We start from the raw sequence: 27,020 nt of genomic DNA on the forward strand, positions 1-27,020 counted from the left end.
ATATGGTTGATATTGCATATATAAGACTGTTTTTACAAAATTTAAATGCAAATAAACTAGAGAGACAAACAGAGTAGCAGCTATATACAGCAGAGGAGATCAGGGTTGTTTTGTTTTTCATTTATTGTTGCTATTATTATTAGAACAATGAAAATGCTCTAAAAATGATTGAAGTGGTGAATGCACTACTATTTGATTATACCAAATACCATTGATTATACACTTAGGATGGATTTATTCTTTATTAATATGTATCAATAAAATTGATTTGTTAAAAAAATTGGGGAGCAATGGGGCATCATACAGACAACTTACACGAGGTTCATATAAAAATAAGTTCTTTGTACTGTATTTATAACTTTTATGTAAGTTTGACATTATTTTTCAATAAATGTTTTTAAAATTCCAAAAAAGAGATATTGTGGGAAAAAGAAAATTACAGACCTATTTCCCAAATGAATAGGTATGCAAAAAATCCTCAACAAAATACTCACCAGTTGAATCCAAAAACACATTAAAAGAATTATTCATCATGACAGAGTGGGTTTTATATCAGACATGTAAGGATGATTCAACACAAGAAAATCCACAGCATAATACATCATATTAATAAAAAAGAGAAATCCTATTATCATCTCAGTTGACATAGGAAAGGCATTTGACAAAATACAACATCCTTTCTTGGTAAAAATACTCCAAAAGATAGGAATTGAAGGACACTTTCTCAACATGATTAAGGACATACGAAAAATCCACAGCTAGCATATTCAAATGTTGAAAGACAGAAGGGTGTCTCACTGAGATTGGAAACTAGAAAAGGATGTTCACTCTCTCCACTGTTGGTCAGTATAGTGCTAGAGGTTCTAGCTAGAGCAATCAGGCAAGAAAAAGAAAAGACATCCAAATTGGAAAGGAAGAAGTAAAACTTCCACTATTTGCAGATGATATGATCCTATACCTAGAAAGTCCCGAAAAACTTACAACAAAGCTGCTAGAGCTCTTAAACAAGTTCAGAAGAGTGGCAGGATAGAAGATGAAGAAAGCAAAAATCAGTGTTTTATACACTAGTAAGGAGTAATCTGAGGAGGAAGTCGGGGAAAAATCCATATATAAGCAACTAAAAGAATCAAATAGGAATAAATTTAACCAAGGACATAAAGCACCTTTCTCCTGAAAAGTACAATGCATTGCTAAAATAAATCAAAGACCTAAATAAATAAAAGAACACTCCGTGTTCATGTATTGGAAGACTAAATATTGTTAGGATGTCAATTCTACCCAATCTGATATACAGGTTCAGTGCAATCCTGATAAAAATCCCTTTTTTTAAAGAAATCAAAAACCTAATTATCAAATATATTTTGAAGGGTAATGGGCCCTTAATAGCCAGAAATGTCTTAAAAAGGAAGAATGAAGTTGGAGGACTTTCACTTCTGGACTTTAAATCATATTACCAAACTACAGTGGTAAGAAAAACAGTATGGTATTGGCATAAAGATAGTCATATCAACAGTGTTAGGAAACAGACACTCTCACATCTGTGGTCACATGATTTTTGACAAGGTTGTCAAGCCCACCCAGCTGGATCAGAACAGTATATTCAACAAATGGTGCTGGGAGAACTGGATACCCATATCCAAAAGAAAGAAAGAGGACCCTCTCTCATACCTTACACAAAAATTAACTCAAAATGGATCGAAGACTTAAATATATCATCTAGTACCATAAAACTCCCTAGAGGAAAATGTAGGCAAACATCTTTAAGACCAGGGATAGGTGGCAGTTTCTTAAACCTTACACCAAAAGCATAAGCATTGAAAGAAAACATGGATAAATGGGACCTCTTCAAACTTAAACACTTTTGTGATTCAAAGGACTTTGTCAAGAAGGTGAAAAGGCAGCCCACTCAATGGGAGAAAATATTTGGAAACCACATATCTGATAAGGGCTTGATTTCCATCCTATATAAAGAAATCATACAACTCAACAATAAAAGAGCAAGCAATCCAATTGAAAAATGGTCAAATACTTAGACATTTCTCCAGAGAGGAAATGCAAATGGCAAAAAAGCACATGAAAAAATATTCAATATCGCTCAATATTAGAAAAATTCAAATCAAAACTATGATAAGGTATTTCACGTCTCATAGAAAGGACATTATTTAAAAAAAAAAAAAACAAGCAGAAAACAAGTGCTGGAAAGGATGTGGAGAGATGGGAACACTTCTTCACTGTTGGTGGGAATGTAGAATGGTGAAGCTTCTGTGGAATACAGTTTGGGGGGTCTTCAGGAAACTATAGAACTGCAATATGATCTGGCAGTTCCTTTAGTAGGAATATAACTAGTAGAATTGAACTCAGTGATGTGAATGGACATTCGGACACCAATGTACATGGTGGTGTTATTCACAGTTGCTTAAAGAAGAAAATAACCAAAGTGTGCATCAACCAATGAATGGATAAACAAAAGTAGTATATCTGTACAATGGAATATTATGCTGCTATAAGAAGAAATGAAATTGAGACACATATAACATGGATGAACCTTGAGGATATTATGCAGAGTGAAATAAGCCAGACACAAAAGAACAGATATGAACTAAATACAAAGAATAAACACATGGAGTTAAAACTATACAGTATAGGTTACTAGAAGATAGGATGACGGCTGAGAAAGGGTACTGATGCTTAATATATGTAGAATTTTCAATTAGCTTCACCAAATGTGTGGAAATGGATAGAGTTGACAATAACATATAATGAGTATAACTAACACAGCTGGTTTGTATATGGAATTGTAGCTGAAAGAGGTAGTCCAGGGATATAAACGTCAATTGAAAGAAAGAGAATAATCTAGGGACTGAACGAACCTGGAGGTAGATCAGGATTGTGGTTAATAGTACAGATAGAAAAATGTTCTTCTGTGAACTAGAACAAGTAAGGACTCTCACTTCCAGACTTTAAATCATATTACCTAACAGTGTCACTAGTGCAAGATGGTATGAATATGGTGATACATGGGAAAAGTACAGTTAATGTAACTTATGGACTATAGTTAACAGCAATATTGTGATATTCTTGCATCTGTGTTAATGAAGGTACTACATCTATACTAAGGGTCAATATAGGGGAAATGGGATTTTTTCTTTTTGACTAAAAAAAGATTTAAAAATTTACTGAAGTGATGACTGCACAACTCTGATGAAAGTGAGAACCACTGAGTGTACACTTTGGATGGATTGTACAAGGCATGGGACTGTAACACAGTGAACCAGGCGATGGAAGATGGACTGTGGTTTACTGTACAAATATGAAAGTGTTCTCTCATGAACTATAGCAAATGGAAAATACTAATGCATAGTGTTAATAATAGGGGATATGGAATAAATATACCATCATTAATGGGACCAATCTGATCATGTTCTTTCATAGTCTGTAATAAATGTTCCACAACAATATAAGTTTTTGGTGGAGGGATACTGTATGGGAATCCTGCACATTATACATGATTGTTTTGTAAGCTCATGACTTCTCTAATAAAAAATATATATATTAAAAAAGAAAAAAAGCAGAGCAAACTAAACCCAAAGGAAGGAAATAACAAAGAATTTTTTAAAAACCCAAAACAATAGAATCAACAAAAATCAAAAGTTGGTTCTTTGAAAAGATCAGTAAAATCGACAAACCTATAGCTAGACTAAGGAAGAATAAAAGAAAGAGGACACAGGTGACTGAAATCAGAAATGCAGTGGGGGCCATTATTATGATCCCACTGAAGTAAAAGCACTGTAAGAGGATACTATGAACAACTGTATGCCAACAAATTAGATAACCTAGATGAATTGGACAAATTCCTAGAAACAAGCAACCTACACTGACAAAAAGAAATAAATTTCAACAAACTAATAGCTAGTAAAGAGTTTGAATCAGCAATGAAAAAACACCCAATAAAGAAAAGCCCAGGACCACATGACTTCACAGGGGAATTTAACCAAACATTCCAAGAGGAAGTGACACCAGTCCTGTTTGGACTCTTACAAAAAGCACTAAAGAGGGAACACTCCCTAATTCATTACATTCAACAAACATCAGTCTTATACCAAAGCTGGGTAAAGATATCACTAGAAAAGAAAATTACAAACTAGAATCTCTTATGAATAGAGATGTACATATCCTCAACAAAACACTAGCAAACCAAATCCAACAGCACATTAAAAGTATAATACACCATGATCAAGTGGGATTTATCCCTTTTATGCAAGGTTGTTTCACAATGAGAAAATCAATGTAGTACACCCCATGAATTAACAGAATAAAGGGGAAAAAAACACGTAATAGCTCAATCGATGCAGAAAAGCATTTGACAAGACCCATCACCCCTTTTTAGTAAAAACACTTAGAAAACTAGAAATAGAAACTTCCTGAACATAATAAAGGATATATGAAATCCTCACAGATAACATCTTACTTAATAATGAAAGACTGAAAGCTTTCCCTGTGAGATCAGGAACAGAACAAGATAAGGATACCCACTGTCACCACTGTTATTCAACATTGTACTGGAAATTCTAGACAGCAATTAGGCAAGAAAAAGAAATAAAAGGTATCCAAATTGGAAAGGAAGAAATACAATTTTCCCTGTTTGCAGATAACATTAGTTTATGTACAGAAAATCCTGAAAAAGGTACAACAAAGCTCCTAGAGCTAATGAATTCAGCATAGTGGGGGGGTACAAAATCTACACTAGTAATGAGCAATTGTAAGAAGAAATTTAAAAAAAAAAAGACAAAATTCCCAATTATAGCAACTAAAACTATGAAATGTCTGGAAAATATTTAATCAAGGATGTAACAGACTTGCACACAAAAAACTATAAAACCGGGAAACAAACTTGGCCCAGCAGTAAGGGCGACCGTCTACCACATGGGAGGTCCGCGGTTCAAACCCCGGGCCTCCTTGACCCGTGTGGAGCTGGCCCATGCGCAGTGCTGATGCGCGCAAGGAGTGCCCTGCCACACAGGGGTGTCCCCCGCGTAGGGGAGCCCCACGCGCAAGGAGTTCGCCCCGTAAGGAGAGCCGCCCAGCGCGAAGGAAAGTGCAGCCTGCCCAGGAATGGCGCAGCCCACACTTCCTGTGCCGCTGATGACAACAGAAGCGGACAAAGAAACAAGACGCAACAAACAGACACAGAGAACAGACAACTGGGGGAGGGGGGAAATTAAATAAATAAATAAATCTTTAAAAAAACAAAACAAAACTATAAAACCTTGCTAAAAAAAATGAAAAAAGACAAATAAGTGAATGACATTCTGTATTCATGGGTTGGAAGACCAAATATTGTTAAGATGTCAGTTCTAGCCAAAGCAATTTACAGATTCTGTGCAATCTCCCAATCAATATTCCAACAAACGTCTTTGACAAAATGGAAAAGCCAACCATCCAGTTTATATGAAAATGTAAGACCCCCAAATAACCAAAGCCATCTTGAAAAAGGACAAAGTTGGAAGACTCACACTTACCAATCTTAAAGCTTATTACAAAGCTACAGTAATCAAAACAGCATGGGGAGGGGGGTGTTGCAGATGTGGCTCAAGCAGTTAGGTGCCCACCTCCCACATGAGGTCCCGGGTTTCAGTTTCTGGTGCTTCGTAAAGAAGATGAGCAGACAGATGAGGGAGCCATCTTGGGGAGCAGGGGCAGAATTTTAAAAATGTATATATCTGGAAAGAAAATGAGCCTAATAATAGATCATACTGCCTTGAAGTAAAATCATAGCAAATTCCTTTTGTTTTGTTCTGAGCTTTAAAAAATAAACATTTTCTAGTTTACATCCAAGAAAGAAAGGGAGAGGGGGAAAGAAAGAAAGAAAAAGAACCTAATTTTTCTCAGCAGCGTTTTATAGTTTTCAGTGTATAAGTCTTGCTGTTATTTTCCTTATTTTGTTAAATGTATTCCTAAGTATTTTATTCTTTTTTATGCCATAGAGAATCTAATTGGTTTTTTTATTTCATTTTTGGATTGTTCATTGTTAGTATATAGAAATAGAATTGGTTTTTGTGTATCGAGCTTATAAAATCTCATGACCTAGCTGAATTATCCTAATCCTATTTTGTGAGTGTGTGGATTCTGGGCTTTCTTATTAATCCCAAGGAGTTCCTAATGAGTTTTGTTTTATATGCTCCGAATATTTCTTCCATGTCTTCCATTTAACTTTTTATTTGGGAGGTTGCCATGGTTTGTCAAAGAGCTGCTGATGAAAAGTATCAGAAATGGGTTGGCTTTTATAGTGGGACTTTTTTTGGGGATAATAGTTTACAGTTCCAAGGCTGTGAAATGTCCAAATCAAGCACCGTGAGACATACTTTCTCACCAAAATCAGCTAATGGTGATCCTAGTGTCCTGCCACGTGTCAAAGATGACAGCTGATCTCTGCTAAGGTCCCTGCCTTCCCCTCCAGAATCTACCATCTCCCAGAGCTCAGCTGTGGGCACTCACATTTATTTATTTATTTATTTATTTTTCAATTATATTTTTATCTTTTTTTTAAAGATACATAGATCACACAAAATGTTACATTAAAAAATATAAGAGGTTCCCATATACCCCACTCCCCACATCCACCACTCCTCCCACATCAACAACTTCTTTCATTCGTGTGGTATAACACTCACATTTAAACCGAAACTGTCTTGTCTTCCTTGAGAATAAATTACTATCTTTACCATTAGAGTTCTTTTTGCCTACTCCCTTTTTCTATAAGTTCATATAATCTTGAATTTTATTCCAGGTTATAATATTAAGAATTTAATTTTTTTCTTACATCACTGTTAGTGATTATTTAGACTCCACAACCACATTTATCAACATCAATTTAAATGTAATTGTAAAGTGCTGGTTTCTTTGCATTATCACTTATCTTATTCAACATATTTTTTCTTGGATTTCTTGTTCTTTTTCTGTATAACATACTAAAATCACTTTTCCCCCAAAACAATTTTATATGTCCTAAAATGTTTTGTTTGCTCATACTTGAATAATAATTTGATAGGAAATAAATTCCAGCAAAAGTCATTTTACTCAAAAGTGAAAGCATCCATTACAGGTAAGAAATTTAATGCCATTTTTAAAGTATAAAAGCTATGTAAGACATTGCTATGACACTGTGACACTGTAGAGTGAATTTCTTTTTTCCTTTAAGTTGCAAAAGAAGATTTGTAGCATGGTCTCATCTGTTTGTGTCTATCCATAAAGAGAGATATCTGAAAGGATATTTGCTAAAATATTGTCAATAGTGATTGTCCTGGTTATCTACTGCCATGTAACAAACTGCCCCAAACTTGGTAATGTAAAACAACAACCATTTTATTATGATCATGGATTCTGTGGATCAGGACCCACTGGTCCTGATTCAGATAGGACCCACTGGTCATGATGGGACTCTCAGTTGGGAAGACTTGAAAGGTTACTCCCTTGTCTCGTGCCTGGGTTAAGATGGCTGAAGGATGGGCTCAGCTGGGACTATCACCTTACATGCCTGCATGTGGCCTCTCAAGAATGGTGGTTTTGTGATAGTTGGACTTCTTATGTGGTAGTTCAGGGTTTCACAGATGAATGTTCTCATGAAGCTGCATTGACCATCTGTGACCTAGTTTTAGAAATCACATGGTATAATTTCTCCATAGTCTTGATTGAAGCAGTCACAAGCCTGCCCAAATTGAAGGGGAGAGGACATAGATCCACATTCTGATGGAGAGAGTGTCAGAATTTGTGACTTTGTTTTAAGACTCACAGTTATCATTCACACGAGTGTTTCTTAAATGATGGCAGGGATTTTTATCTTTTCTGTTCACTACTGGTCCCCAGTGCTTAGAAGAGTGCCTGGTACACAGTAGTGTTGGATAAATATGTATTAAATGACCGAGGTATGGGGTTTCTGCTCTCTCTATACTGTATGAATTTTTCACAGTAAGCATATGTTATCTTAATAAGTAGAAACAAAAAGTAAAGAAAAGGTATATATTAATGTTTTAATTTCTTTCATGATATTCTAGATATTTAAATGATTTCTATGAGTTGGAACTACAACATGGATCTGGTGTTGTGGGTTGGAGCATTCCAGTGACCAAAGGCATTGTGCCTTCTCCAAGAGAATCTCATACAGCTGTTATATATTGCAAAAAGGATTCTGGAAGTCCTAGAATGTATGTTTTTGGTGGAATGTGTGGTGCTCGCCTGGATGACCTATGGAAACTTGACTTAGGTAAGCTTAATTTGATTTGGGCTTAGGAATTGGTTATGATTAATCAAGGGAAATTAAAACTGAATGCTGCCTTAATGTATATAGAATTTTCAGTTAGCTTGACTGTAAAAGTGGAAATGGATATAGTTGATGATAGTGAGTATAACTAACACAGCTGATTTATAAATGGGTTTGTTTCTGAAAGATCCCTCTAGGCATGTAAATGTCAATTGAAAGAAAGCTAGAGAGAATCTAGGGTCTTCAGACCCTATGTAGAGAACCCAGAGATGGATGAGGATTGTGGTTAATAATACAAATACAAAAATGTTCTTCTATGAACTAGAACAAATGTATGTCACCATTACAAGGTGGTAAGAATATAGTGATGCATGGGAAAAATACAATTAATGTAACTTATGGAGTCTAGTTAACAGCAATATTGTAATATTCTTGCATCATTGTTGAAGGTACTATATCAATGCTAAGGGTCATCATTGATAGGGGGTATGAGATTTTTTCTTTTGGATTAAGGAAAATGTTCAGACATTTACTGAGGCTATAACTGTACAACTCTGATGAAAGTGAGAACCACTGAGTGTACACTTTGGATGGATTGTACAAGGCATGGGACTACATAATACAGTGAACCATGTGGTAGAAGATGGACTGTGGTTTACAGTACAAATATGAGAGTGTTCTTTCATGAACTATAACAAATATATGGAATAAATATACCAAGTGTACACTATAGACCATAGTAGTGAAAATAGTCTCATCATGTTCTTTCATAATCTGTAGAAAATGTTCCATAACAATGTAAGGTGTTGGTGGAGGGGCAATGTATGAGAATTCTGCACATTATGCATGATTGTTTTGTAAGCTCATAACATTTCTAATAAAAAGAAAAAAAAAATTGAATGCTGCCCCTTAGGCTTACAACCAGTACTTGTAGCTGTAGGGGTAGCCAAGGTGTAATGTGAATTGTTGCTGATCAATCAGGTTGAACAAACTAATAGTCAGATTTGTGGTAGTAACTCTCCTGTGCTTCCTGTAGGTAGAGTGACCATAATATCCTGGTTTGCTTAGAATGGTCCTGTTTTATGCTTATTGTCCCATGTAGTTATCAATGGTATCACAGTTAGGGATAATAAGCTATAAGGTTACCTTACAATTAGGAAATGGAGCATTAGCAATGCAATACGTTGCTCAGTTGAAAACCCATGGTAGCTCTTTTCCGGGATACTAAGAATGAATGATTGGAGGATAGGTTTGCCTCTTACTTTTGATATTATTCCATATTAGTGCTCCTATTTTAAAATGTTAAAATCCCTAATCTTGGTTTTAATTAATAATTAAGAAACCACAATGTTACAAATACTAAAACTCAAGTGTAAACAAATTTCTTTGATTGGCAACTTATGTCAGCTGGAAACATTTATTTTAAGATGAAGTTAAAAAAAGAAAAATTTTTGAAAAAAGATGAAGTTGAAATCACAACTGTTTTGAAACATTTTTGCTTCATTTTGATGTCTCTTTTTTTTGTTTTATTTGTATTTATTTTTCATAATATTAAGTCTGTATTGGATTTTTTCACTTACATTCTTTCACAAGTGTAGAGTGGAGTTTTTAGGAGCAACGTGAGATGTGATATTGCAACAGATAAAATGCAGCAATGGATATGAATATCCAATTGTTTTCTATTAAGTTATGCTTAAAAAGATTTGCATGAAGGGAAAGTAATACCATTCTTCTCCCTAAATTATTTTTGTTTTAGACAATAAAAATAATATGTATTGGGTTCATTATTATTATTTTTAAATGAGCTAAATTTCTATATATATTTCATTTATCAGTTTTAATTGCTAATTAAACAAAATTGGGGGGTTCTCAGTAGTTTTTAAAAGTGTAAAGAAGTCCAAAAATTTGAGAACTACAGAATTAGATAATATAAAACAGTAATTTCTAGGCTTTTTAAAATTATTTAAGGCAAGCAGACTTGCCCCAATGGATAGGGTGTCCACCTATCACATGGGAGCTTCATGGTTCAAACCCTAGGCCTCCTTGACCAGTATGGAGCCAGCCTATGCACAGTACTGATGTGCGCAAGGAGTGCTGTGCCGCACAGGGGTGTCCCCTGCATAGGGGAGCCCCATGCGCAAAAGAGCCGCCCAGCATAAAAGAAAGTGCAGCCTGCCCAGGAATAGCGCCGCACACACAGAGAGCTGACACAACAAAGATGACGCAACAAAAAGAAACACGGATTACTGGTGCCGCTGATAAGGATAGAAGCGATCACAGAAGAACACACGCGAATGGACAGAGAGCAGACAATTGGGGAGGGGGGAAGGGGAGAGAAATAAATAAATCTTTAAAAAAATAAAATAAATTTTTTCCCTTAAGTTTTTTGTTTTCTTTTTTCCTTTTTTTAGCAAATCAATTTTATTGATACATATTAATAAAGCATAAATCCATCCAAAGTGTACACTCAGTAGTATTTGGTGTTATCATATATTTGTGCATTCATCACTTCAGTCATTTTTAGGGCATTTTCATTTCCAATAATAATAAAAAATAAAAACCAAACAAAATTAATCACCTCTCAGTCTCTCTCTACTTCTCCTGCTGTATATAACTGCTATTTTGTTTCCTTCTCTCTAGTTTCTTTGTATTTATATTTTGTAAAAACAGTCTAATTATGCAATATTATCCATATTTGTATTTTACATGAAGTTTAACTATGTTATACAGACATGTGTTACATTTTTATAGTTTTCATTCTAGTAATATACTTATCTTTAGGCTTTCCCTTTCAAACACTGTGATACCCATAGAATAACTCTGCTAGTCACAAATACCATTATGTGCTCCCACCATTTCCATTTATTTCCAAAGATTTACATACCACTTTTTAACCAATTTTGCACAGATTAACCCTCAGCTTTCCAAGGGCCAGTAAACACAAATAAGTCAAAACAAAACAGAAAACTGTCCCCAAATTCTGGGGACCAACACTCTTCATTTTGGCATGTAAAAATATTAAAAAGTAAGCAAACAAACTTCTTCCATCTTTATTATGCGAATCATTTCAACCAGGATATTTTACCACCAGAAAGTTGAAAGGAACTAATTAAGAAGTTTGCACTTAAATATGCTTATCTTTTTGGAAAAATTCAACATGGTAAAGTCCACATCTTACAAGGTGTTTTAGTTTGCTAGACTGCCAAAATACAGTATACCAGAATTGGGTTGGTTTTTATTATGGGGATTTATTAACTTACAAGCTTACAGTTGTGAGGCCATGAAAATGTCCAAGTCAAGGCTTCATCAGGTAATGTTGACTCCTCTTTCACATGGCAAGGCACATGGTGGCATCTGCTGGTCTCTCCCTTCTCTTCTAGGTTTCCTTGGTTTCAGCTTCTGGCTCCAGTGCCTTTTTCTCTGTCTCTCTATTCATCCCATTTATAACGGGCTCCAGAAAGAGAAGTAAGATCCACCCTGGACCATGCCTTACTGAATTAACATAATCAGAAGTCTTCTATTGAAGTAACCTAATCAAATGTCACACACACAATAGATTCACACCCATAGGAATGGGTCAGCTTTAAGAGCATGGTTTTCTGGGGTATGTTCAGTGTCAAACTACCATACAAGGGAATTAGGTTCTAAATCCAGTATCAGAAGCTAAAGATTAGGCATAATGAAAAAGATTCTCAAAAGTTCCCACTAATTCCTATGTAAAGCAATACAGGTGTATAAATGAATAAGGTATCTAGCAACTCAGTATAATTCTGTAATAGGACCATATTGAAAAATTAATTCAGAAGTTTCCATGTTGAAACACTTCAAAGGTATGAAGATTCTAACTTGCTTACTCTTTCTTCCATCTTTATCATCATCTTCAGGATGTTTCTGCCAGGTTAGATAGGATTCCTAGTCTTGGACCTGGCTGTACAGTCTCATTGTCTCTGTTTAGTGAATTTCCCTTTAAGAGCCTTTGAATCATGTTAAAAATCTATCCACTTCAAATCCATCTCCCTGTTCTCCATCAGCTACGTTGATCCTGGCACTATTGCCAGGTGTGAAGCAAGGTGGCTACCAATGTCTGTGGAGGTCTCTGCCTTCCCCTCCAGAATCTACCATCTCTTGGAGATCAGCTGTGAGCAACCAGGCATAGGGCTTGTCTCTTTCTGGGCCTCAGCTCTTTGAGCCTCTCAGGGGCTTCTGTTTTCCTGCAGTCCTCTCTCTATGTGGCATAATCAAACACAGCAGCTCCTGTTTCCTCTTGTTTATTTTGAAAACTCTGCAAGTTGAGGTAGTTTTGCTGTTATTAGATTAAGTTGCTAATACATTTTTTTATTTTTACTTTTAGAGACCATGTCATGGTCAAAACCAGAAACTACAGGGACTGTGCCACTTCCACGAAGTCTTCACACAGCCAACGTTATAGGAAACAAGTATGGTGTTTGTTGTTTTATTTTATTTTTTTAAAGCCACTGTAAGAAAGATGCCTGCAAAGAAAAGTAGTGCTACTAGTTTCTTGGAAATAGGTTACCAAATGTAACCAATTTTTGTTACATTTACTGAAGCTAAAATAATGTGCCTACAGAGACTAGAATACATAATGTGCCATCTTTTTCTCACGCTACCTCTTATGCTTCTTTATGTTCCTCACAATGCTTTCCACAGAGTAGATATTACGTAAGTGTAAGGCAGAGTATTGTCAAACTGATCTGTCTTCCATCGACAGGTTGGACTTACTGCTTTTGGTTTTTTTACATATTTTTGGTAGTGCTCAATTTGTATTCAGGTACATACTCTTCAGTGATTGTACATGGGATGGTAATACAGAGTTATGGTTAGAATATAGACCCTTTAACAAATTCCCTGAATTCAAGCCTTACTTCTTGTCCTGTATGGCCTTGGGCAAGGAAACTTAATGTATATGTACCTCAATTTCCTTAAGTATAAAATAGGGATAATAATAGAGTCTATTTAAAGTTGTTGTGAGAATTAAATAGATTAATACATATAAATTGCTTAGAATATGTGCTTGGTATGTAGAGATCACTCCATAAATGTTAGCTATTACTATCAATAAATTCCCTTTTTTGTGCAATGATGGGCTAAGTTTCAGAATATGGAATAAGCTGAATTTAATGAATTATTTACTAGTGTAGAGAGTTAGCCTAAAAAGTTTTAGGAGACTACTTGTAATTTGAAACTGAGTTCTTTGTTTAAAATAGCCTTAGAACCAAACAGAATAGTCTTTTACATTTAAACAAAATCTTACACATTTTTTAGAGCAACAGAACCCTTTTATAGAATGAAGTTTTCCATTGGAGTGCTAAGATATAAAATAGGTTAATAAAGTAGAGGCATGAGGTTACATGTGCCCTAAGACCTGCCCTGATGTGCCTTTCTCCTATAGTATCCATTGGGCATGTCTCAAGAACACTTAGGGCCCTGAAGTATATAGTTTAAAGTCTTTTATTTGACTTCAAAGTCTTCTATCAGTGACCAAAGTTATATAAAACTTAATTCTATTTGGTTACTGTGTGCATGCAATTCTAAATTGGACTTTGGATATCATAGACCACCTGGGTATTTTTCTGACTGAGGTACTCTTAATATATTACAGACAATATGGATTTTCAAATGTATTATAACTGAACTGTTTTCCACTTTAAATAACTTGTCAAAGAGACATAATTATGGTATTGTATAGCTTCTTAAAACTGTGAACTTTTGAAGGCAGACATCATTTTATTAATCTTCCTATTCCCATTACCTTGACAGTGATAAATGAGTTAATAGTTTTGAGGCTTTGAGTCAATAAATAAGCAATTAAAGCCCATTCTTCTTAACATTTCAAGTCCAAAAAGTAAAAAGATTTAGAAAAACAGCTACTTTATGTTCTTTTTTGTTGTTGTTGTTGTTATTTAGGATGTATATTTTTGGAGGATGGGTTCCACATAAGGGGGAAAATATTGAGACTTCTTCTCATGATTGTGAATGGAAATGTACCAGTTCATTTTCTTACCTAAACCTGGGTGAGTCCTTTAAGAATTACCTTTTTTTTTCTTTCAAGAGTTACTTATTGAATAACATTTTTTAAAGGAATTTTATTTTGTTGTTGAAGAACAATAAGATTAGTCGTGTGTATTTCAATTTTTTTAGATACAGCAGAATGGACCACCCTAGTATCAGATTCTCAGGAAGATAAAAAAAATTCAAGACCAAGACCAAGAGCTGGGCACTGCGCTGTTGGAATTGGCACTCGATTGTATTTTTGGAGTGGAAGAGATGGGTATAAAAAAGCATTGAATAGTCAAGTTTGCTGCAAGGATCTTTGGTATCTTGATACTGGTAGGTAAGAATAAGAGTATTTAACAAAGTTTGTCCTTTAGGTAAATTATTACTCAAATAATATATGTCTTTTGAGACTTAGTGTAAATGCCACTGTCTCTCCCATAATTAAAAACAAATGAAAGAAATAATATATGTAAACACTCCCTCCTCCAGAAGGTGGAACTTAATTCCCCTCCCTTTGAGTGTGAGCTTGGTGACTTGCTTCCAAAGGATAGAGTATAGAAAGAAAAATTTCTCCACTGTATAGTAAAGAAACCTAACAAATACTACCTTAATCAAGTGATCAGGGTTAACATCCCTAGTGATATCATGTTGATAACAATTAACCACTGATATCATGGGATGAGAGACACTTCACCTCTGTGATATTCTTTCCACATAGCCATAATCTGAATCTAAACATGAGAAAATACCAGACAAATGCCAGGTGAGAAACATTCTAAAAATACATGAACAGTACTCTTAAAAGCTTCAAGGTTATGAAAAAAACAACAACAAGGAAGCAGTGAGCAATAGTCAACTGATTATAGGAGACTAAGAAGACATGATGACCAAATACAATGTGGTATCCTGATTGGATCCTGGAACTTTAAAATGGACATTTGTGGGAAAACTGGGGAAATCTGAATGAAGCCTGTAGTTCAATTAATAGTATTGTACCGGTGTTAATTTCTTTGTTTTGTTAAATGTACCGTGGTTACATAAGATAAGAAAACATTAGGACAAGCTGGGTAAAGTGTATACAGGTACACTTTACTCTTTGCAGCTCTTCTGTAAATCTAAAATTTTTCCAAAACTTAAAAAACAAATTTTTAAGTTTAAGAATATTAAATTAAAAATAAAAATGGAACTCACATCCAGTTTTCAAGAAATACTTATTGACAGGAATGGTTATAAATGATGAGTGAACAAGACTGATAATGTCCTGCTTTGAAAGAGCTTAAGTTCTAGGGGTTGTGAGGCCAGGGGGGATGATGGACAATAATCAAAAAAATTAAAGCATTTTCAGCTTCTGGTAAGCACATAAAGACAGTAAGACAGAACAATAAGCTAGTGATTAGAGATACTGGGAATGTTAGGGGTGGGGTAAGATGATGGCTAGTTAAGAGTGAGTGGTCAAAAAAGACCTCTGCAATGAGATGTGTTTCAAATGATGAGGAGCTGTCTATTTCCATGTGAAAAAAAAAAAAGCTGGAGTAAGAATCCTGCAGATAGGGTGAACAGCAAGGACAAGGACCCTGTGCTGGGAATACTTGCCATGTGTTGGGAGAGATTTAAGTTGAGTGAAAAAAAAAACCACCTTTTTATATTTTCAATTGTAACATTCATTGCTTTTGTAATGTAAAAACAGTTTAATTTTTAAATTAAGATAATTGAAAAAATGAAAAACTAAGAGACTAAATGTGTTCTATGGAAGAAGCATATGCTAGCAAGCAGAAAAGAAATACAGAAAATTGAACTTAACGATTTATCTTTGAAATTAGGAGTTATAACCAATTAGGTCCAAAGATAGGCTTCAGACTCTGAAACTGGATAAAAAATTGCACCTGTGAATTTTTCTTGGGAGAGAATTCATCTTTTTAAGCAGATTCTCTAAGGGATCTGTGATTTTAAAAGATTAAAAACCATTGCATCTGAATGGTCGGTTTTTCCGTAAAACTTTTATATAGCAATGTCCATCTACTGGATGGTGCTTCAGGGGCAATCACCGGACATTGTAAATCCTCCCAGGGCCCACTGGATGGAATGGGGGAGAGTGTGGGCCATGATGTGGACCAATGACCATGAGGTGCAGAGATACCCAGAGATGTACTTACCAAATGCAATGGATGTGTCATGATGATGGGAGTGAGTGTTGCTGGGGGGGAGGGGTGCGGTGGGGGTGGTGGGGTTGAATGGGACCTCATATTTTTTTAATGTAATATTTTTACAAAATCAATAAAAAAATAAAAAAATAAAAAATAAAAGTAATCATAGCCAACTATCATAAGGGCAAATTTTAAATTTTGCTTTTTTCTTAATGTTAGCATTAGTTTGGGGCTGGGGATGTGTGAGGGCTCTTCATCTTGCCTTTTTTTACTTTCAGTTAAACTTTTTGTATCTGATAACATTTAAAAGACTAATATAATTCTATAAAGCTTTTTATGAAGAAATAGCAGTCTTTCGCTCTTACCTTCTCTCTCTTTTGCTTGCTTCACAAGCACCGGCTTTTAACTCTGTTAAAAAAGTATTGTTGGTTATTTACTTCCATAACTGTATAACTTGCTTATGTTGTTACTTTGATATTTTTCAGTTTAGGCATAATCTGCTCACCTTCTACTATGGATGTTAAAGATTTATATCTCTTCTTCCTACCGTTTCTCATCTCTCTTCCATATATTTTCCCTATCCCCCATTTTCTTAATATCATTACACCATAATTTAGTTAGATGAGTATATTGTGACTATATAAACACTATTCACAGCTGAATCATGTACTGTGAAAACTTTGCACAATTTTTTTTTAGCCATGGAATAATAGTTGTTGCTTTTGTTTGTTTAAATACTCTCTCCTTTGTTTAAATCTTCTCTTATTTTGGTCAGATGCATCAGATATTCTATCAAATTTCATCATCTTGAAGAAATCTCCCCTGCTCCAATCTGGGATGGTTGCCCCTACAAATCCAGTACCACTATCATCCTAGAGTCTCCCTTCATCATCTTCCTGGGGATATCTTTTGCCTGTCACCTGTACTGGATTCCTATATTTTCCTATATTTTCACATTTCTTAGTTTACTTCCTTTTTTGTGTAACATTTTCCAACAAAGGGGTGGATGCATAGGTGATTCATTTATTTTGAGATCTTGTGTTGCTTGAAAATGCGCTTAGTCTTCCTTCCCACGTAATGGTAGTTTGGATGTAAACAGAATTCTCCATTGAAATCATTGGTCTTCAGATTTCAGTTCTATTGTGTTCAAACTTATAGTATTTTTGTTGAGAAAACCAAACCACTTCTGATTTTTGGTCCTTTGGAATGTAGCCTCTTTTTCCCTGTCTTTATCCTCATTGTACTTAAATTTGATGATGATGTGCTATTGTGTGTCTATTTTCATTCCATTGTCTGAGTACTTAGTGGGCCCTTTTAGTCTGGAAATTCATGTCTCTCAGCTCTGGTAATTTTTTTGATTTATTTCATTGATTTGTACCCTTCTTTGGTCTCTGTCTCTCTTCAGATAACTTCTTTTATGCTGATGATGTACTTCCTGGAGTTGTCTTCTTATTATCTGCTTTTGTTCAGGTCGGGGTTGCCTTACTTTGAGAAACATAAATAATAAACTGCATTGTAATGAGGATCATGAAGGAATTTACATTAGAATAGTCAAAAGATGATTGATTATCCTTTAAACACAGGCTCATCAAACTTTTTTCTTTAAAGGAACATATAATATCCTAGTCTTTGCAGGCCATATGTTCTCAGTTACAACTACTCAGTCCTGCCATTGTAACCTGAAAGCAGTCATAGACAATACATAAACAAATGAGTGTGGCTGTGTTCCAGGAAAACTTTTTTTGCGAAAAGAGACTGGGTTGTTTTTTGGCCTGTGGGCCGTACTTTGCCAACTCTTTCTCTAAAATATACAAAAAGATAGATAATAGATTTGTTCCACAAGGATGAAATTATAGGGTTAAAGATTTCAACTCACTTTAAGAATAAATTTTCATATGTAACTGACCAGAGATGGAATATACTGCTTTGGGAATTGTGAGTTCCTGAAATGGTAGGTCTGTTACTAGAGTTTTTCTAGATTCTTGACTAAGCTACAAGAAATGAATTTCAAGAGCACGTAGGGTTAGTTAGGCCAGTAATTTTTTAAGGTAGGGAGGAAGAGAAATGGGAGAAAATTCCAGGTAGAGAAGAAGGGACTGAAGAGCGATAAGGAGGGCTGATTTACAGAATACAATTCCCCAGTATAGATTATGAATCCCCGGGTTTACTTGCATGATGTGGGGGGGGGGGGGGGGGGTTGTGTGTGTGTGTGTGTAGAAGCCAGAGGCACAGTCACCAGGCAAAGGCAAGAGAGCAAAGGCCTTTGTGCTTACTTTTAAAACCATTAATTATTCTGCCCCTTTGCTAATGGCATGGGAAGAGTCCGAGCTGTTTGTTGTTTTGATTGATTACCCCACCTGTCAGTCCCCCAGGAGGGCCCAATATAAGGTCCTTGGGGAATATCTAAGACTTTTCCTGGCTTCCAGAGGAAATCCTTTTCCAGATGGCAGGTGAGGGTCTTCAGCAGCCATCTTGGGGATATTGATGTCCACATGGACTTTTTACAAGGTTCCAGATCCATTTATTGATAAATAATCTCAGGTCCTTTTTTCCAGCCCTAAGATTCTGTGGTGGTTATTTGTTTTGGAAATGTTGGTAATATGTAATACCAAGGTAATTAACCTATTTTGGATAGTACAAGTCTTAATAAGAGGGTACTAACTTAAGAGACATTATGTTTTTCCAAAATATCATATCCAAGTCATCCTTGCTAACATTAACAGTATTTCTAAGATATGTGTAGTTGGCTAAAAACTAGCTAATAAAATTTAAAAGATTGGAACTTCTAAAGAAGGTGAATTAACATAGCCCTAAGTATATAATACTTGGTTTTCCACTCCACATCTAGGATTAAACATTTTTTATAAATTTGCTGACTTAAATAGTTTAGCACTGGATTGCTTTGTTTCTAGATTTATTTGTTTAAGTAATTAAATAAGATCAGAACTCTGAACTACTTTCCTTTGACCTATGATAGCTATGTTTATCTGATTAAAATTTTCCCCTCTTGGTAAACAGGTGAAATATTCTTTACTGATGTTTTCAAAGCTCCAGCTTCTCACAAACTATAGGCAGACTATTGATAAATTTAAACTTAAATTTACAATGTGGATATTGTTCTTTAGAGAAACCACTGGCACCGTCACAAGTACAGCTGATCAAAGCCACTACCAACTCTTTTCATGTCAAGTGGGATGAAGTGCCTACAGTTGAGGGCTATCTTTTGCAGTTGAATACGGACTTGCCGTACCAAGCTGCATCACCAGATTCTACAGCAGCACCAAATATGCAAGGTAACATAATTTTCATGCTTGAAGAAAGCATGCAAGCGCAAATGCTTTTAAAAATATATACCACAAAAAAGTATGTGATTAGGTCTATTTTAAGAAATTTATGATGTAATGTTTCATGTATGGCAAATCAAATATATTGAGCTTCAACTCTGAAACTTGGCTCTTGTTACCTTTATGATGTAGCAGAACACGTAGACTTACAGAATAGAATGTTTTTACTTCAGTTTATTTTGATGCAGTTTCTTAATCTGACATGCTACTTGACTTCAGAAGATGGTTTTAATTAACTTACAAAAATATTTCAGCTTTTTTACTTGAAAAGTAAAAACAAATATATTGTTCCATATCCTTCCAGTCAATTATTAAAGCAGACAATTAAGGAAACAGATAAACTTTGATGAAAGAAAATATTATTTTAACCTATAATATGTAACTTCTAAAAGTATTTGCTTATAATAGATTTTATTGAAGCTAATTTAGAGCATATCAGTCTGAACTTTCTCATTCCTACAGGAGTCAGGATGGACCCTCACAGACAAGTCAGTAATAGCATCGTTCCCAACAGCGTAAGTTAAAAAATGTATGATGGTAAATAAATGTTTATGGTTATAGCCCCATTTTTTTTTTTTAAGATTTATTTTTATTTATTTAATTCCCCTCCCCTCCCCCGGTTGTCTGTTTTCTGTGTCTTTTTGCTGCGTCTTGTTTCTCTGTCCGCTTCGGTTGTCGTCAGCGGCACGGAAGTGTGGGCGGTGCCATTCCTGGGCAGGCTGCTCCCTCCTTCGCGCTGGGTGGCTCTCCTTATGGGTGCACTCCTTGCGCGTGGGGCTCCCCTACACGGGGGACACCCCTGTGTAGCAGGGCACTCCTTGCGCACATCAGCACTGCGCATGGGCCAGCTCCACACGGGTCAAGGAGGCCCGGGGCTTGAACCTTGGGCCTCCCATGTGGTAGACAGACGCCCTAACCACTGGGCCAAAGTCCGTTTCCCCCCATTTTTTATTATACATTTTTAGCATGTTACCCTAGGGCAGGGGTTCTCAATCTTGGCTGAACATCAGAATTACATTTGAGTTTTGTAGGTTTTTTTAAAAAAACAGATACCCAAGCCCTTCCCAGATCTCATGAAACAGAACTGACAGCTTTGTTTTTTAAGAAAGCTCTACAGATCATTGTGAAGGTAGCCGGAATTGAGAACCCCCAGCCAAAAGACTGAAACCTGTCCTCATTTTACATAGCATCCGAGGCTAATCCATTATAATTTATTCTTACTATTAATTCATTATTCTGAAATCTGTATTTTGACATATCTAAATGTCATTTACACACTTTTACTTTAAATTTCTAAAGATGTAGTTTAAAAATATGTATGAAATATATTTCTTTACTATGTATTTTGCTTACCTAAGAATATAGGTGGCTAAATTGAGCAACTGTGATTCTTTTAAAACTCAAACTTTAGCACTTTAGATTTGAGAGGTTATTTCTTATTTATGAAGTGTTTCACAGTAGGTTTTTGTGGTGGCTAATGAATAATAAACTTACTAAGATTTGCTGTTTTTATCTGACAAACTGCTATCTACATCCATAGTAGAACTCTTTTCAAGGAAAATGATATAGGTATTGGCTCACATGTTCTGAGAATGATTGAAAACAAGTAATAACCAGAAATGCTATATAGTATTCAGGAAAGCCATGTAACAAATAAAGCTCGTGCATTTATTTGTGAGCAGTTTCCTCTGGGCTTTTTTAATTGACATAGTATATTTTATAGTGTACATATACATATATTAAGTGTATTTTATTATATTGGGTATACATATATGTGTGTATCTTACAAATTTAGATAGCACTACAAGGTTTATAGTAAAAAAGCAATAGTTTCCTACCATATTGCTCTCTGCCCCAAGTCCTGCTTTCTAGAGGCAACTACTTTCAACTGTTTCAGCTTTCTTCTGTTATTTGCCTTCATACTTCTAAATAAACATATGCTGTCACTTTCCAAATTTTAGATCTGTTGTCTTCAATAGTGAAAGATGAAAATTTGAAAATCTTTCCCCATTTCCCTTCCCACATCCATCACATATTTTTAAAAATTAATAGACTTTAAAATAATAGTTAAAAAATACAGAGAATTCCCATATGTCCCTTCCCCAGTTTCACTGTTATTAACATCCTGCATTAGTGTTGTACATTTATTATAGTTGATGAACCAATATTGATACATTATTATTAAGTGAAGTCCATAGTTTACATAAAAGTTCACTCTGTGGGGTACAGTTGTGTGGGTTTTGACAAATACATAATGTCATATATCCATCATTACAGTGTCATACAGAATAGTTTCACCACCCTAAATATCCCATCCTCCATCTATTCCCTCCCTCCTGCCATATCCCTGGCTACCACTGATCTTTTTACTGTCACTATAGTTTTGCCTTTTCCAGAATGTCATTTAGTTGGAATCATAGCATATGTAACCTTTTCAGATTGTCTTTCACTTAGCACTATGCACTTAATGTTCTTCCATGTTTTTTACAGCTTGATAGCTTATTTCTTTTTATCTCTGAATAATATACCTGTAAGGATATGCCACAGTCTATACATTCACCTATTGAAGGAGCATCTTGCTTCTAAGTTTTGGCAATTATGAGTAAAACTGCTATAAACATTCATGTGTAGATTTTTGTGTGAACTTAAATTTTCAGTTCATTTGGATAACTAACAAGGAATGCTGGATCATATGGTGAGGCAATATTTCTTTCTAAGAAACTGCATGTCCTAAAATGGCTGCACCATTTTGCATTCCTACTATCAATGACTAAGAGTTCCTTTTGCTCTACATTTGGGGTTGTCTGTTTTGGATTTTAGTCATTCTAATGGGTGTTTATTCTTAACTCATTATTGTTTTAATCTGTAATTCTCTAATGGCATATAGTGTTGAGCATATTTTCATATACTTGCCATCTGTACTCTTCTTTGGTGAGGTGTCTGTTCCGACCTTTTGCTCATTATTTTCATTGGTTTGGTTTGTTTGTTTTCTTGTTGAGTTTTAAGAGTTCTTTGTATATTTTGGGTATGAGTCCTTTATTGGATGTATGTTTTGAAAATATTTCCCCTCAGTATGTGGCTTCTCTTTTCATTCTCTCAACAATGTTTTTCACAGAATAGAATATTTTCGTTTTAATGAAGTCCACTTTATCAGTTTTTTTTCTTTCATGAATCATGCTTTTGGTATCATATCTAAAAAGTCGTTGCCAGGCCCACAAGGTCACCAAGATTTTCTCCTATGTTATCTTTGAGAAGTTTTATAGTTTTGCATTTTTCCATGTAGGCCTATGATCCCATTTGGAGTTAATGTTTGTGAGAGGTGTAAGGTCTGAGGCTAAAATTTTTCTTTTAATTGTTTATATTGTTATTCAAGCACCATTTGTTGAAAATACCGTCCTTCCTCCATTGAATTGCCTTTGCTCAAAGGTCACTTGACTATTTGTGTGAAACTATTTCTGGGCTCTCTATTCTGTTCCATTGTCTATTCTTTTGCCAGTCCCATACTATCTTAATGACTAATAGCTTTATAGTAATTCCCCAAGTCAGAGCATATCTTGAATATTAGGTTGGCCATTCTAGTTTTGGGGTTTTTTTCTCTGCCTTTCCATAAAATTTTAGAATCAGTTTATCAACAACCACAAAATAACTTGCTGGAGTTTTGATTGGGATTGCATTGAATCTATAAATCAAGTTGGGAAGAACTGACATCTTAACAATAGTTAGCCTTTTATCCCTGAAATAGAATAGCTCTCTATCTTTGATTTTGTTCATCAGAATTTTATAGAATCTAACATATTTTGTTAGATTTACACCTATGTATTTATTTTTTTATGCTAATATAAGTGGTGTTGTCTTTTAAATTTCAAATTCCAGTTGTTCATTGTAGATATATTGGAAAGCAGTTGCTTTTTGTATATTAACTTTGTATTCTACAACCTTGCTATAATCACTCATTAGTTTCTGGAGTTTTGGTTCATTCTTTGGGATTTTCTATATAAATGATCATGTCTTTTACAAACAAAGATAGCTTTACTTTTTCCTTCCTAATTTGTATAACTTTTATTTCCTTTTTTGTCTTACTGCATTAGCTAGAACTCCCAGTACAGTGTTCAGTAGGAATGGTGAGAGGGAACATCTCAAATAGTTGTAGTTGAATCATTGTTTGATGGTACCATTTTGACAATTATTTGAGTGTACAATGAGTATCCTTCTTTTCTCATACAACTTTGTTTTTCCTGGTATTCACTGCCTCACCTTTTTCATTTGTTTCGCTTTCTTCTTACCTATCATGAATTCATGAATTCATGCTCAAATTCTTCAACAGGATTATAACATTCCTTTCAAAATATTCAGACCTATAAAGATAGTTTCTTTCTCTTTTTTTTTTAACTCCTTGGAACCATCTCTCCTGAAACCCTCTGTCCTTACACTAGTCTGTATTGGTTTTTCCCTAGACCTGCTACACAGCTGTCATCTTGGAATTTCCATTTGTTTCATCTTAGGAATTCCTTTTTTCTCTTTCCTGTATTAGAATCCATGTTTCCTGAATCTCCTTTCTTCTTCCTTGATGTTTTCCCTTGTTTTGCTGGAATATACTCCCAGTAAACCCTAAGAAAGGGTTCATTAGAGGTAAACTTTTTGAGATCTTGCCTATCTGAAAATGCTTTTGATCTCTTCACATTTGATTGATAGCTTGGCTGGGGTATGGAATTCTATATTTGAAGTTTCTCTTGGAAATTTAAATGCATTTCTATACTGTCTTTTAGCGTTCATTGTTGCTGATGGGAAGTCCAATGCCACTTGGAGTCCTGATCCTTTATATGTGACCTTCTTTTTTTTGTTTTTATACCCAGTATTCTGAAATTTCAACAGTAATATGCCTTGGGGTGTATGTCTTCGTTTGTTGTGCTCTGCACTCATTGTACTCCATCATTCTGGAAACTTATGGCTTTTGTTACTGATTAGTTCTTCCTTCCATTTTTCCTCTTAGTTCTTTTAATTCCTTTTAATTGAGTGTTTGTCCTGAAACTAGTACTTAGATTTTACTTCCTATCTCCTATTTTCATTTTGTCTGTTCTACTGTCTGAAAAAATTTCTTCATTTTATATTATAAACTTTCTATCCACTTTTAAAATTTTTCATCTACATATTTAATTTTTTAAAACCTGGTTTTTATTCTTTGTTTCTTTTATAGCATCTTATTCTTGATTCATGAATATAGCATCTTCCTTTATTTCTTTAAGAGCACATATTACGCTTTTTAAAATTTTTTTTTTGAATTTTATTCTGCTGTCTGCAATATTTTTCTTTCAAGTTCTTTTTTAAAATTTCTTTTGATCTCAGCATTTCACATTAGAGGCTTTCATCACAAGTCTGATGATATTTGGCTGCCCTTCCATGTTTAAAAGCGAGTCTTGGGAAACGGACTTGGCCCAGTGGTTAGGGCGTCCGTCTACCACATGGGAGGTCCACGGTTCATACCCCGGGCCTCCTTGACCCGTGTGGAGCTGGCCCATGCGCAGTGCTGATGCGCTCAAGGAGTGCCCTGCCATGCAGGGGTGTCCCCACGTAGGGGAGCCCCACGCACAAGGAGTGCGCCCCGTAAGGAGAGCCGCCCAGCTCGAAAGAAAGTGCAGCCTGCCCAGGAATGGCGCCGCCCACACTTCCCGTGCCGCTGACGACAACAGAAGTGGACAAAGAAACAAGATGCAGCAAATAGACACAGAAAACAGACAACCGGGGGAGGGGAGGAATTAAATAAATAAATAAATCTTTAAAAAAAAAAAAAAAGCGAGTCTTGGAAACTCTACGCCTGTGGGCATGACTTGTTGATTGGTAGATCTTAGTGAGGGTAATTGGGTAAGGATATACAAACATCAGTATCAATAGGTCTTTCCTCATTGGCCAGTACGTTTCCCCTGAGAATTTTCCAGACTCGTGCCTGTGGGTTATAAACCTGGTTGTCAGTATTGTGGGAGCCTAGTAAGGGAATGGGCTATCTCTCTGCCCAGCATGTAGACTTTCTCTTAATCCCTGTTTTCAGTAGGGGTACCTCTCCTTCACCTGAGGGATACTGTGCCATAATCCAGAGTTTCCCATTTCAACTTTATACCTATTTCCCATCCTCAAATAGAATGGGAACTGGTCTAGCTTGGTGTGCTGAGAGAACACATCAGGGAATATAACCACTTCTTATATAATCCTCCTTATTACAGTCCTGCACTTCTGCCTCCAAAGTACCTTATACTTCTAATTCCTGAGCCTTTCCGGATTCTGTGGCGTGAATGATTTTCATTTTCTTGACATTCTACCTGTAGACTCTGAGCTTTCAGCTTTCTCTGCTTCATGTCTTCTTATCTACTATTGTGTCCTCTCCCATTCTCTTTTTCCTTGTGAGTTTATATCTTTATACTTTTGAAAAAATTACTTTCTGATCATTTGAATTTGGTTTCTGGAGGAACTCCTGAAACATGTGTTTAATTTACCATGTCTAACCAAAAATCTCAGGGTGCATTTATTCTTATTTTATGTATTTATAATTATATTGGGTGTCTGATTTTTAAGCAAAGGGCATATTAGAGAAACTATGTCATGGAGACTTTGGAATGAAATAAACCTAGGTTCAAATTTCAGTTTTTCTACTTACCGCCTACCTGACTCTGTATACTACTTACGTTCTTTGAGTCTCAGTTTCTTCTTCTATAAAATAGTGGTCATATAATCCAATTTATAGGAGTGCTGTGAAGATGAAATGAGATACAAAGTATATACATATATATAGCACAATTCCTAGCACATAGTGTAATGCTAATAACTAAGTGGTTGCAGCTATCAAAATCATAATTTATTAACAATAACACCATCACCACCAATTAGAAGGGAAGTTCAGGGTATAATATGGACATGTGTCCTTACAGCCATGAGAAATTAAAGTAGTTGACAATAATGGTGGAGACAGAAAATAATAAAAAGGAGGTTAACTAAAAAGGGGCAGCAATGTTGGGTTATTTGTATGAAGCCAGATCTCTTTTATGGTTCAGTAGACCTGTAGATATTGTTATATAATAACTGATATTCACACTGGTGACTCAAATTATCAGAAAGTTTAAATGTGTTCATTAAGAAGGCAAAGAAAAATATAATTAGGAAGATACCTATCTAAAATGTCTAATGATAAAGAATACCGACGTGCATATTTATTAAATCTTTGTTTCTGTGTGGAAAACTCAGTCATACAGAATGATTCATTCACTTAAGGGT

General features: G+C 35.3%; 1 protein-coding gene across 1 annotated transcript in view; it reads left to right on the forward strand.

Moving 5' to 3' along the window:
• HCFC2 (host cell factor C2) overlaps positions 1-27,020 on the forward strand; it is a 55,702-nt gene that overhangs the window by 14,470 nt on the left and 14,212 nt on the right. Inside the window, exons 4-9 of the mRNA XM_058308649.2 lie at positions 8,052-8,260; positions 12,609-12,693; positions 14,183-14,289; positions 14,417-14,605; positions 19,542-19,709; positions 20,223-20,275. Of these exons, the coding sequence (XP_058164632.1) occupies positions 8,052-8,260; positions 12,609-12,693; positions 14,183-14,289; positions 14,417-14,605; positions 19,542-19,709; positions 20,223-20,275 (811 nt within the window). The remainder of the gene's footprint in view (positions 1-8,051; positions 8,261-12,608; positions 12,694-14,182; positions 14,290-14,416; positions 14,606-19,541; positions 19,710-20,222; positions 20,276-27,020) is intronic.

Source organism: Dasypus novemcinctus, chromosome 12 (genome assembly GCF_030445035.2).
Source record: "Dasypus novemcinctus isolate mDasNov1 chromosome 12, mDasNov1.1.hap2, whole genome shotgun sequence".
Taxonomy (NCBI): Eukaryota; Metazoa; Chordata; class Mammalia; order Cingulata; family Dasypodidae; genus Dasypus; species Dasypus novemcinctus.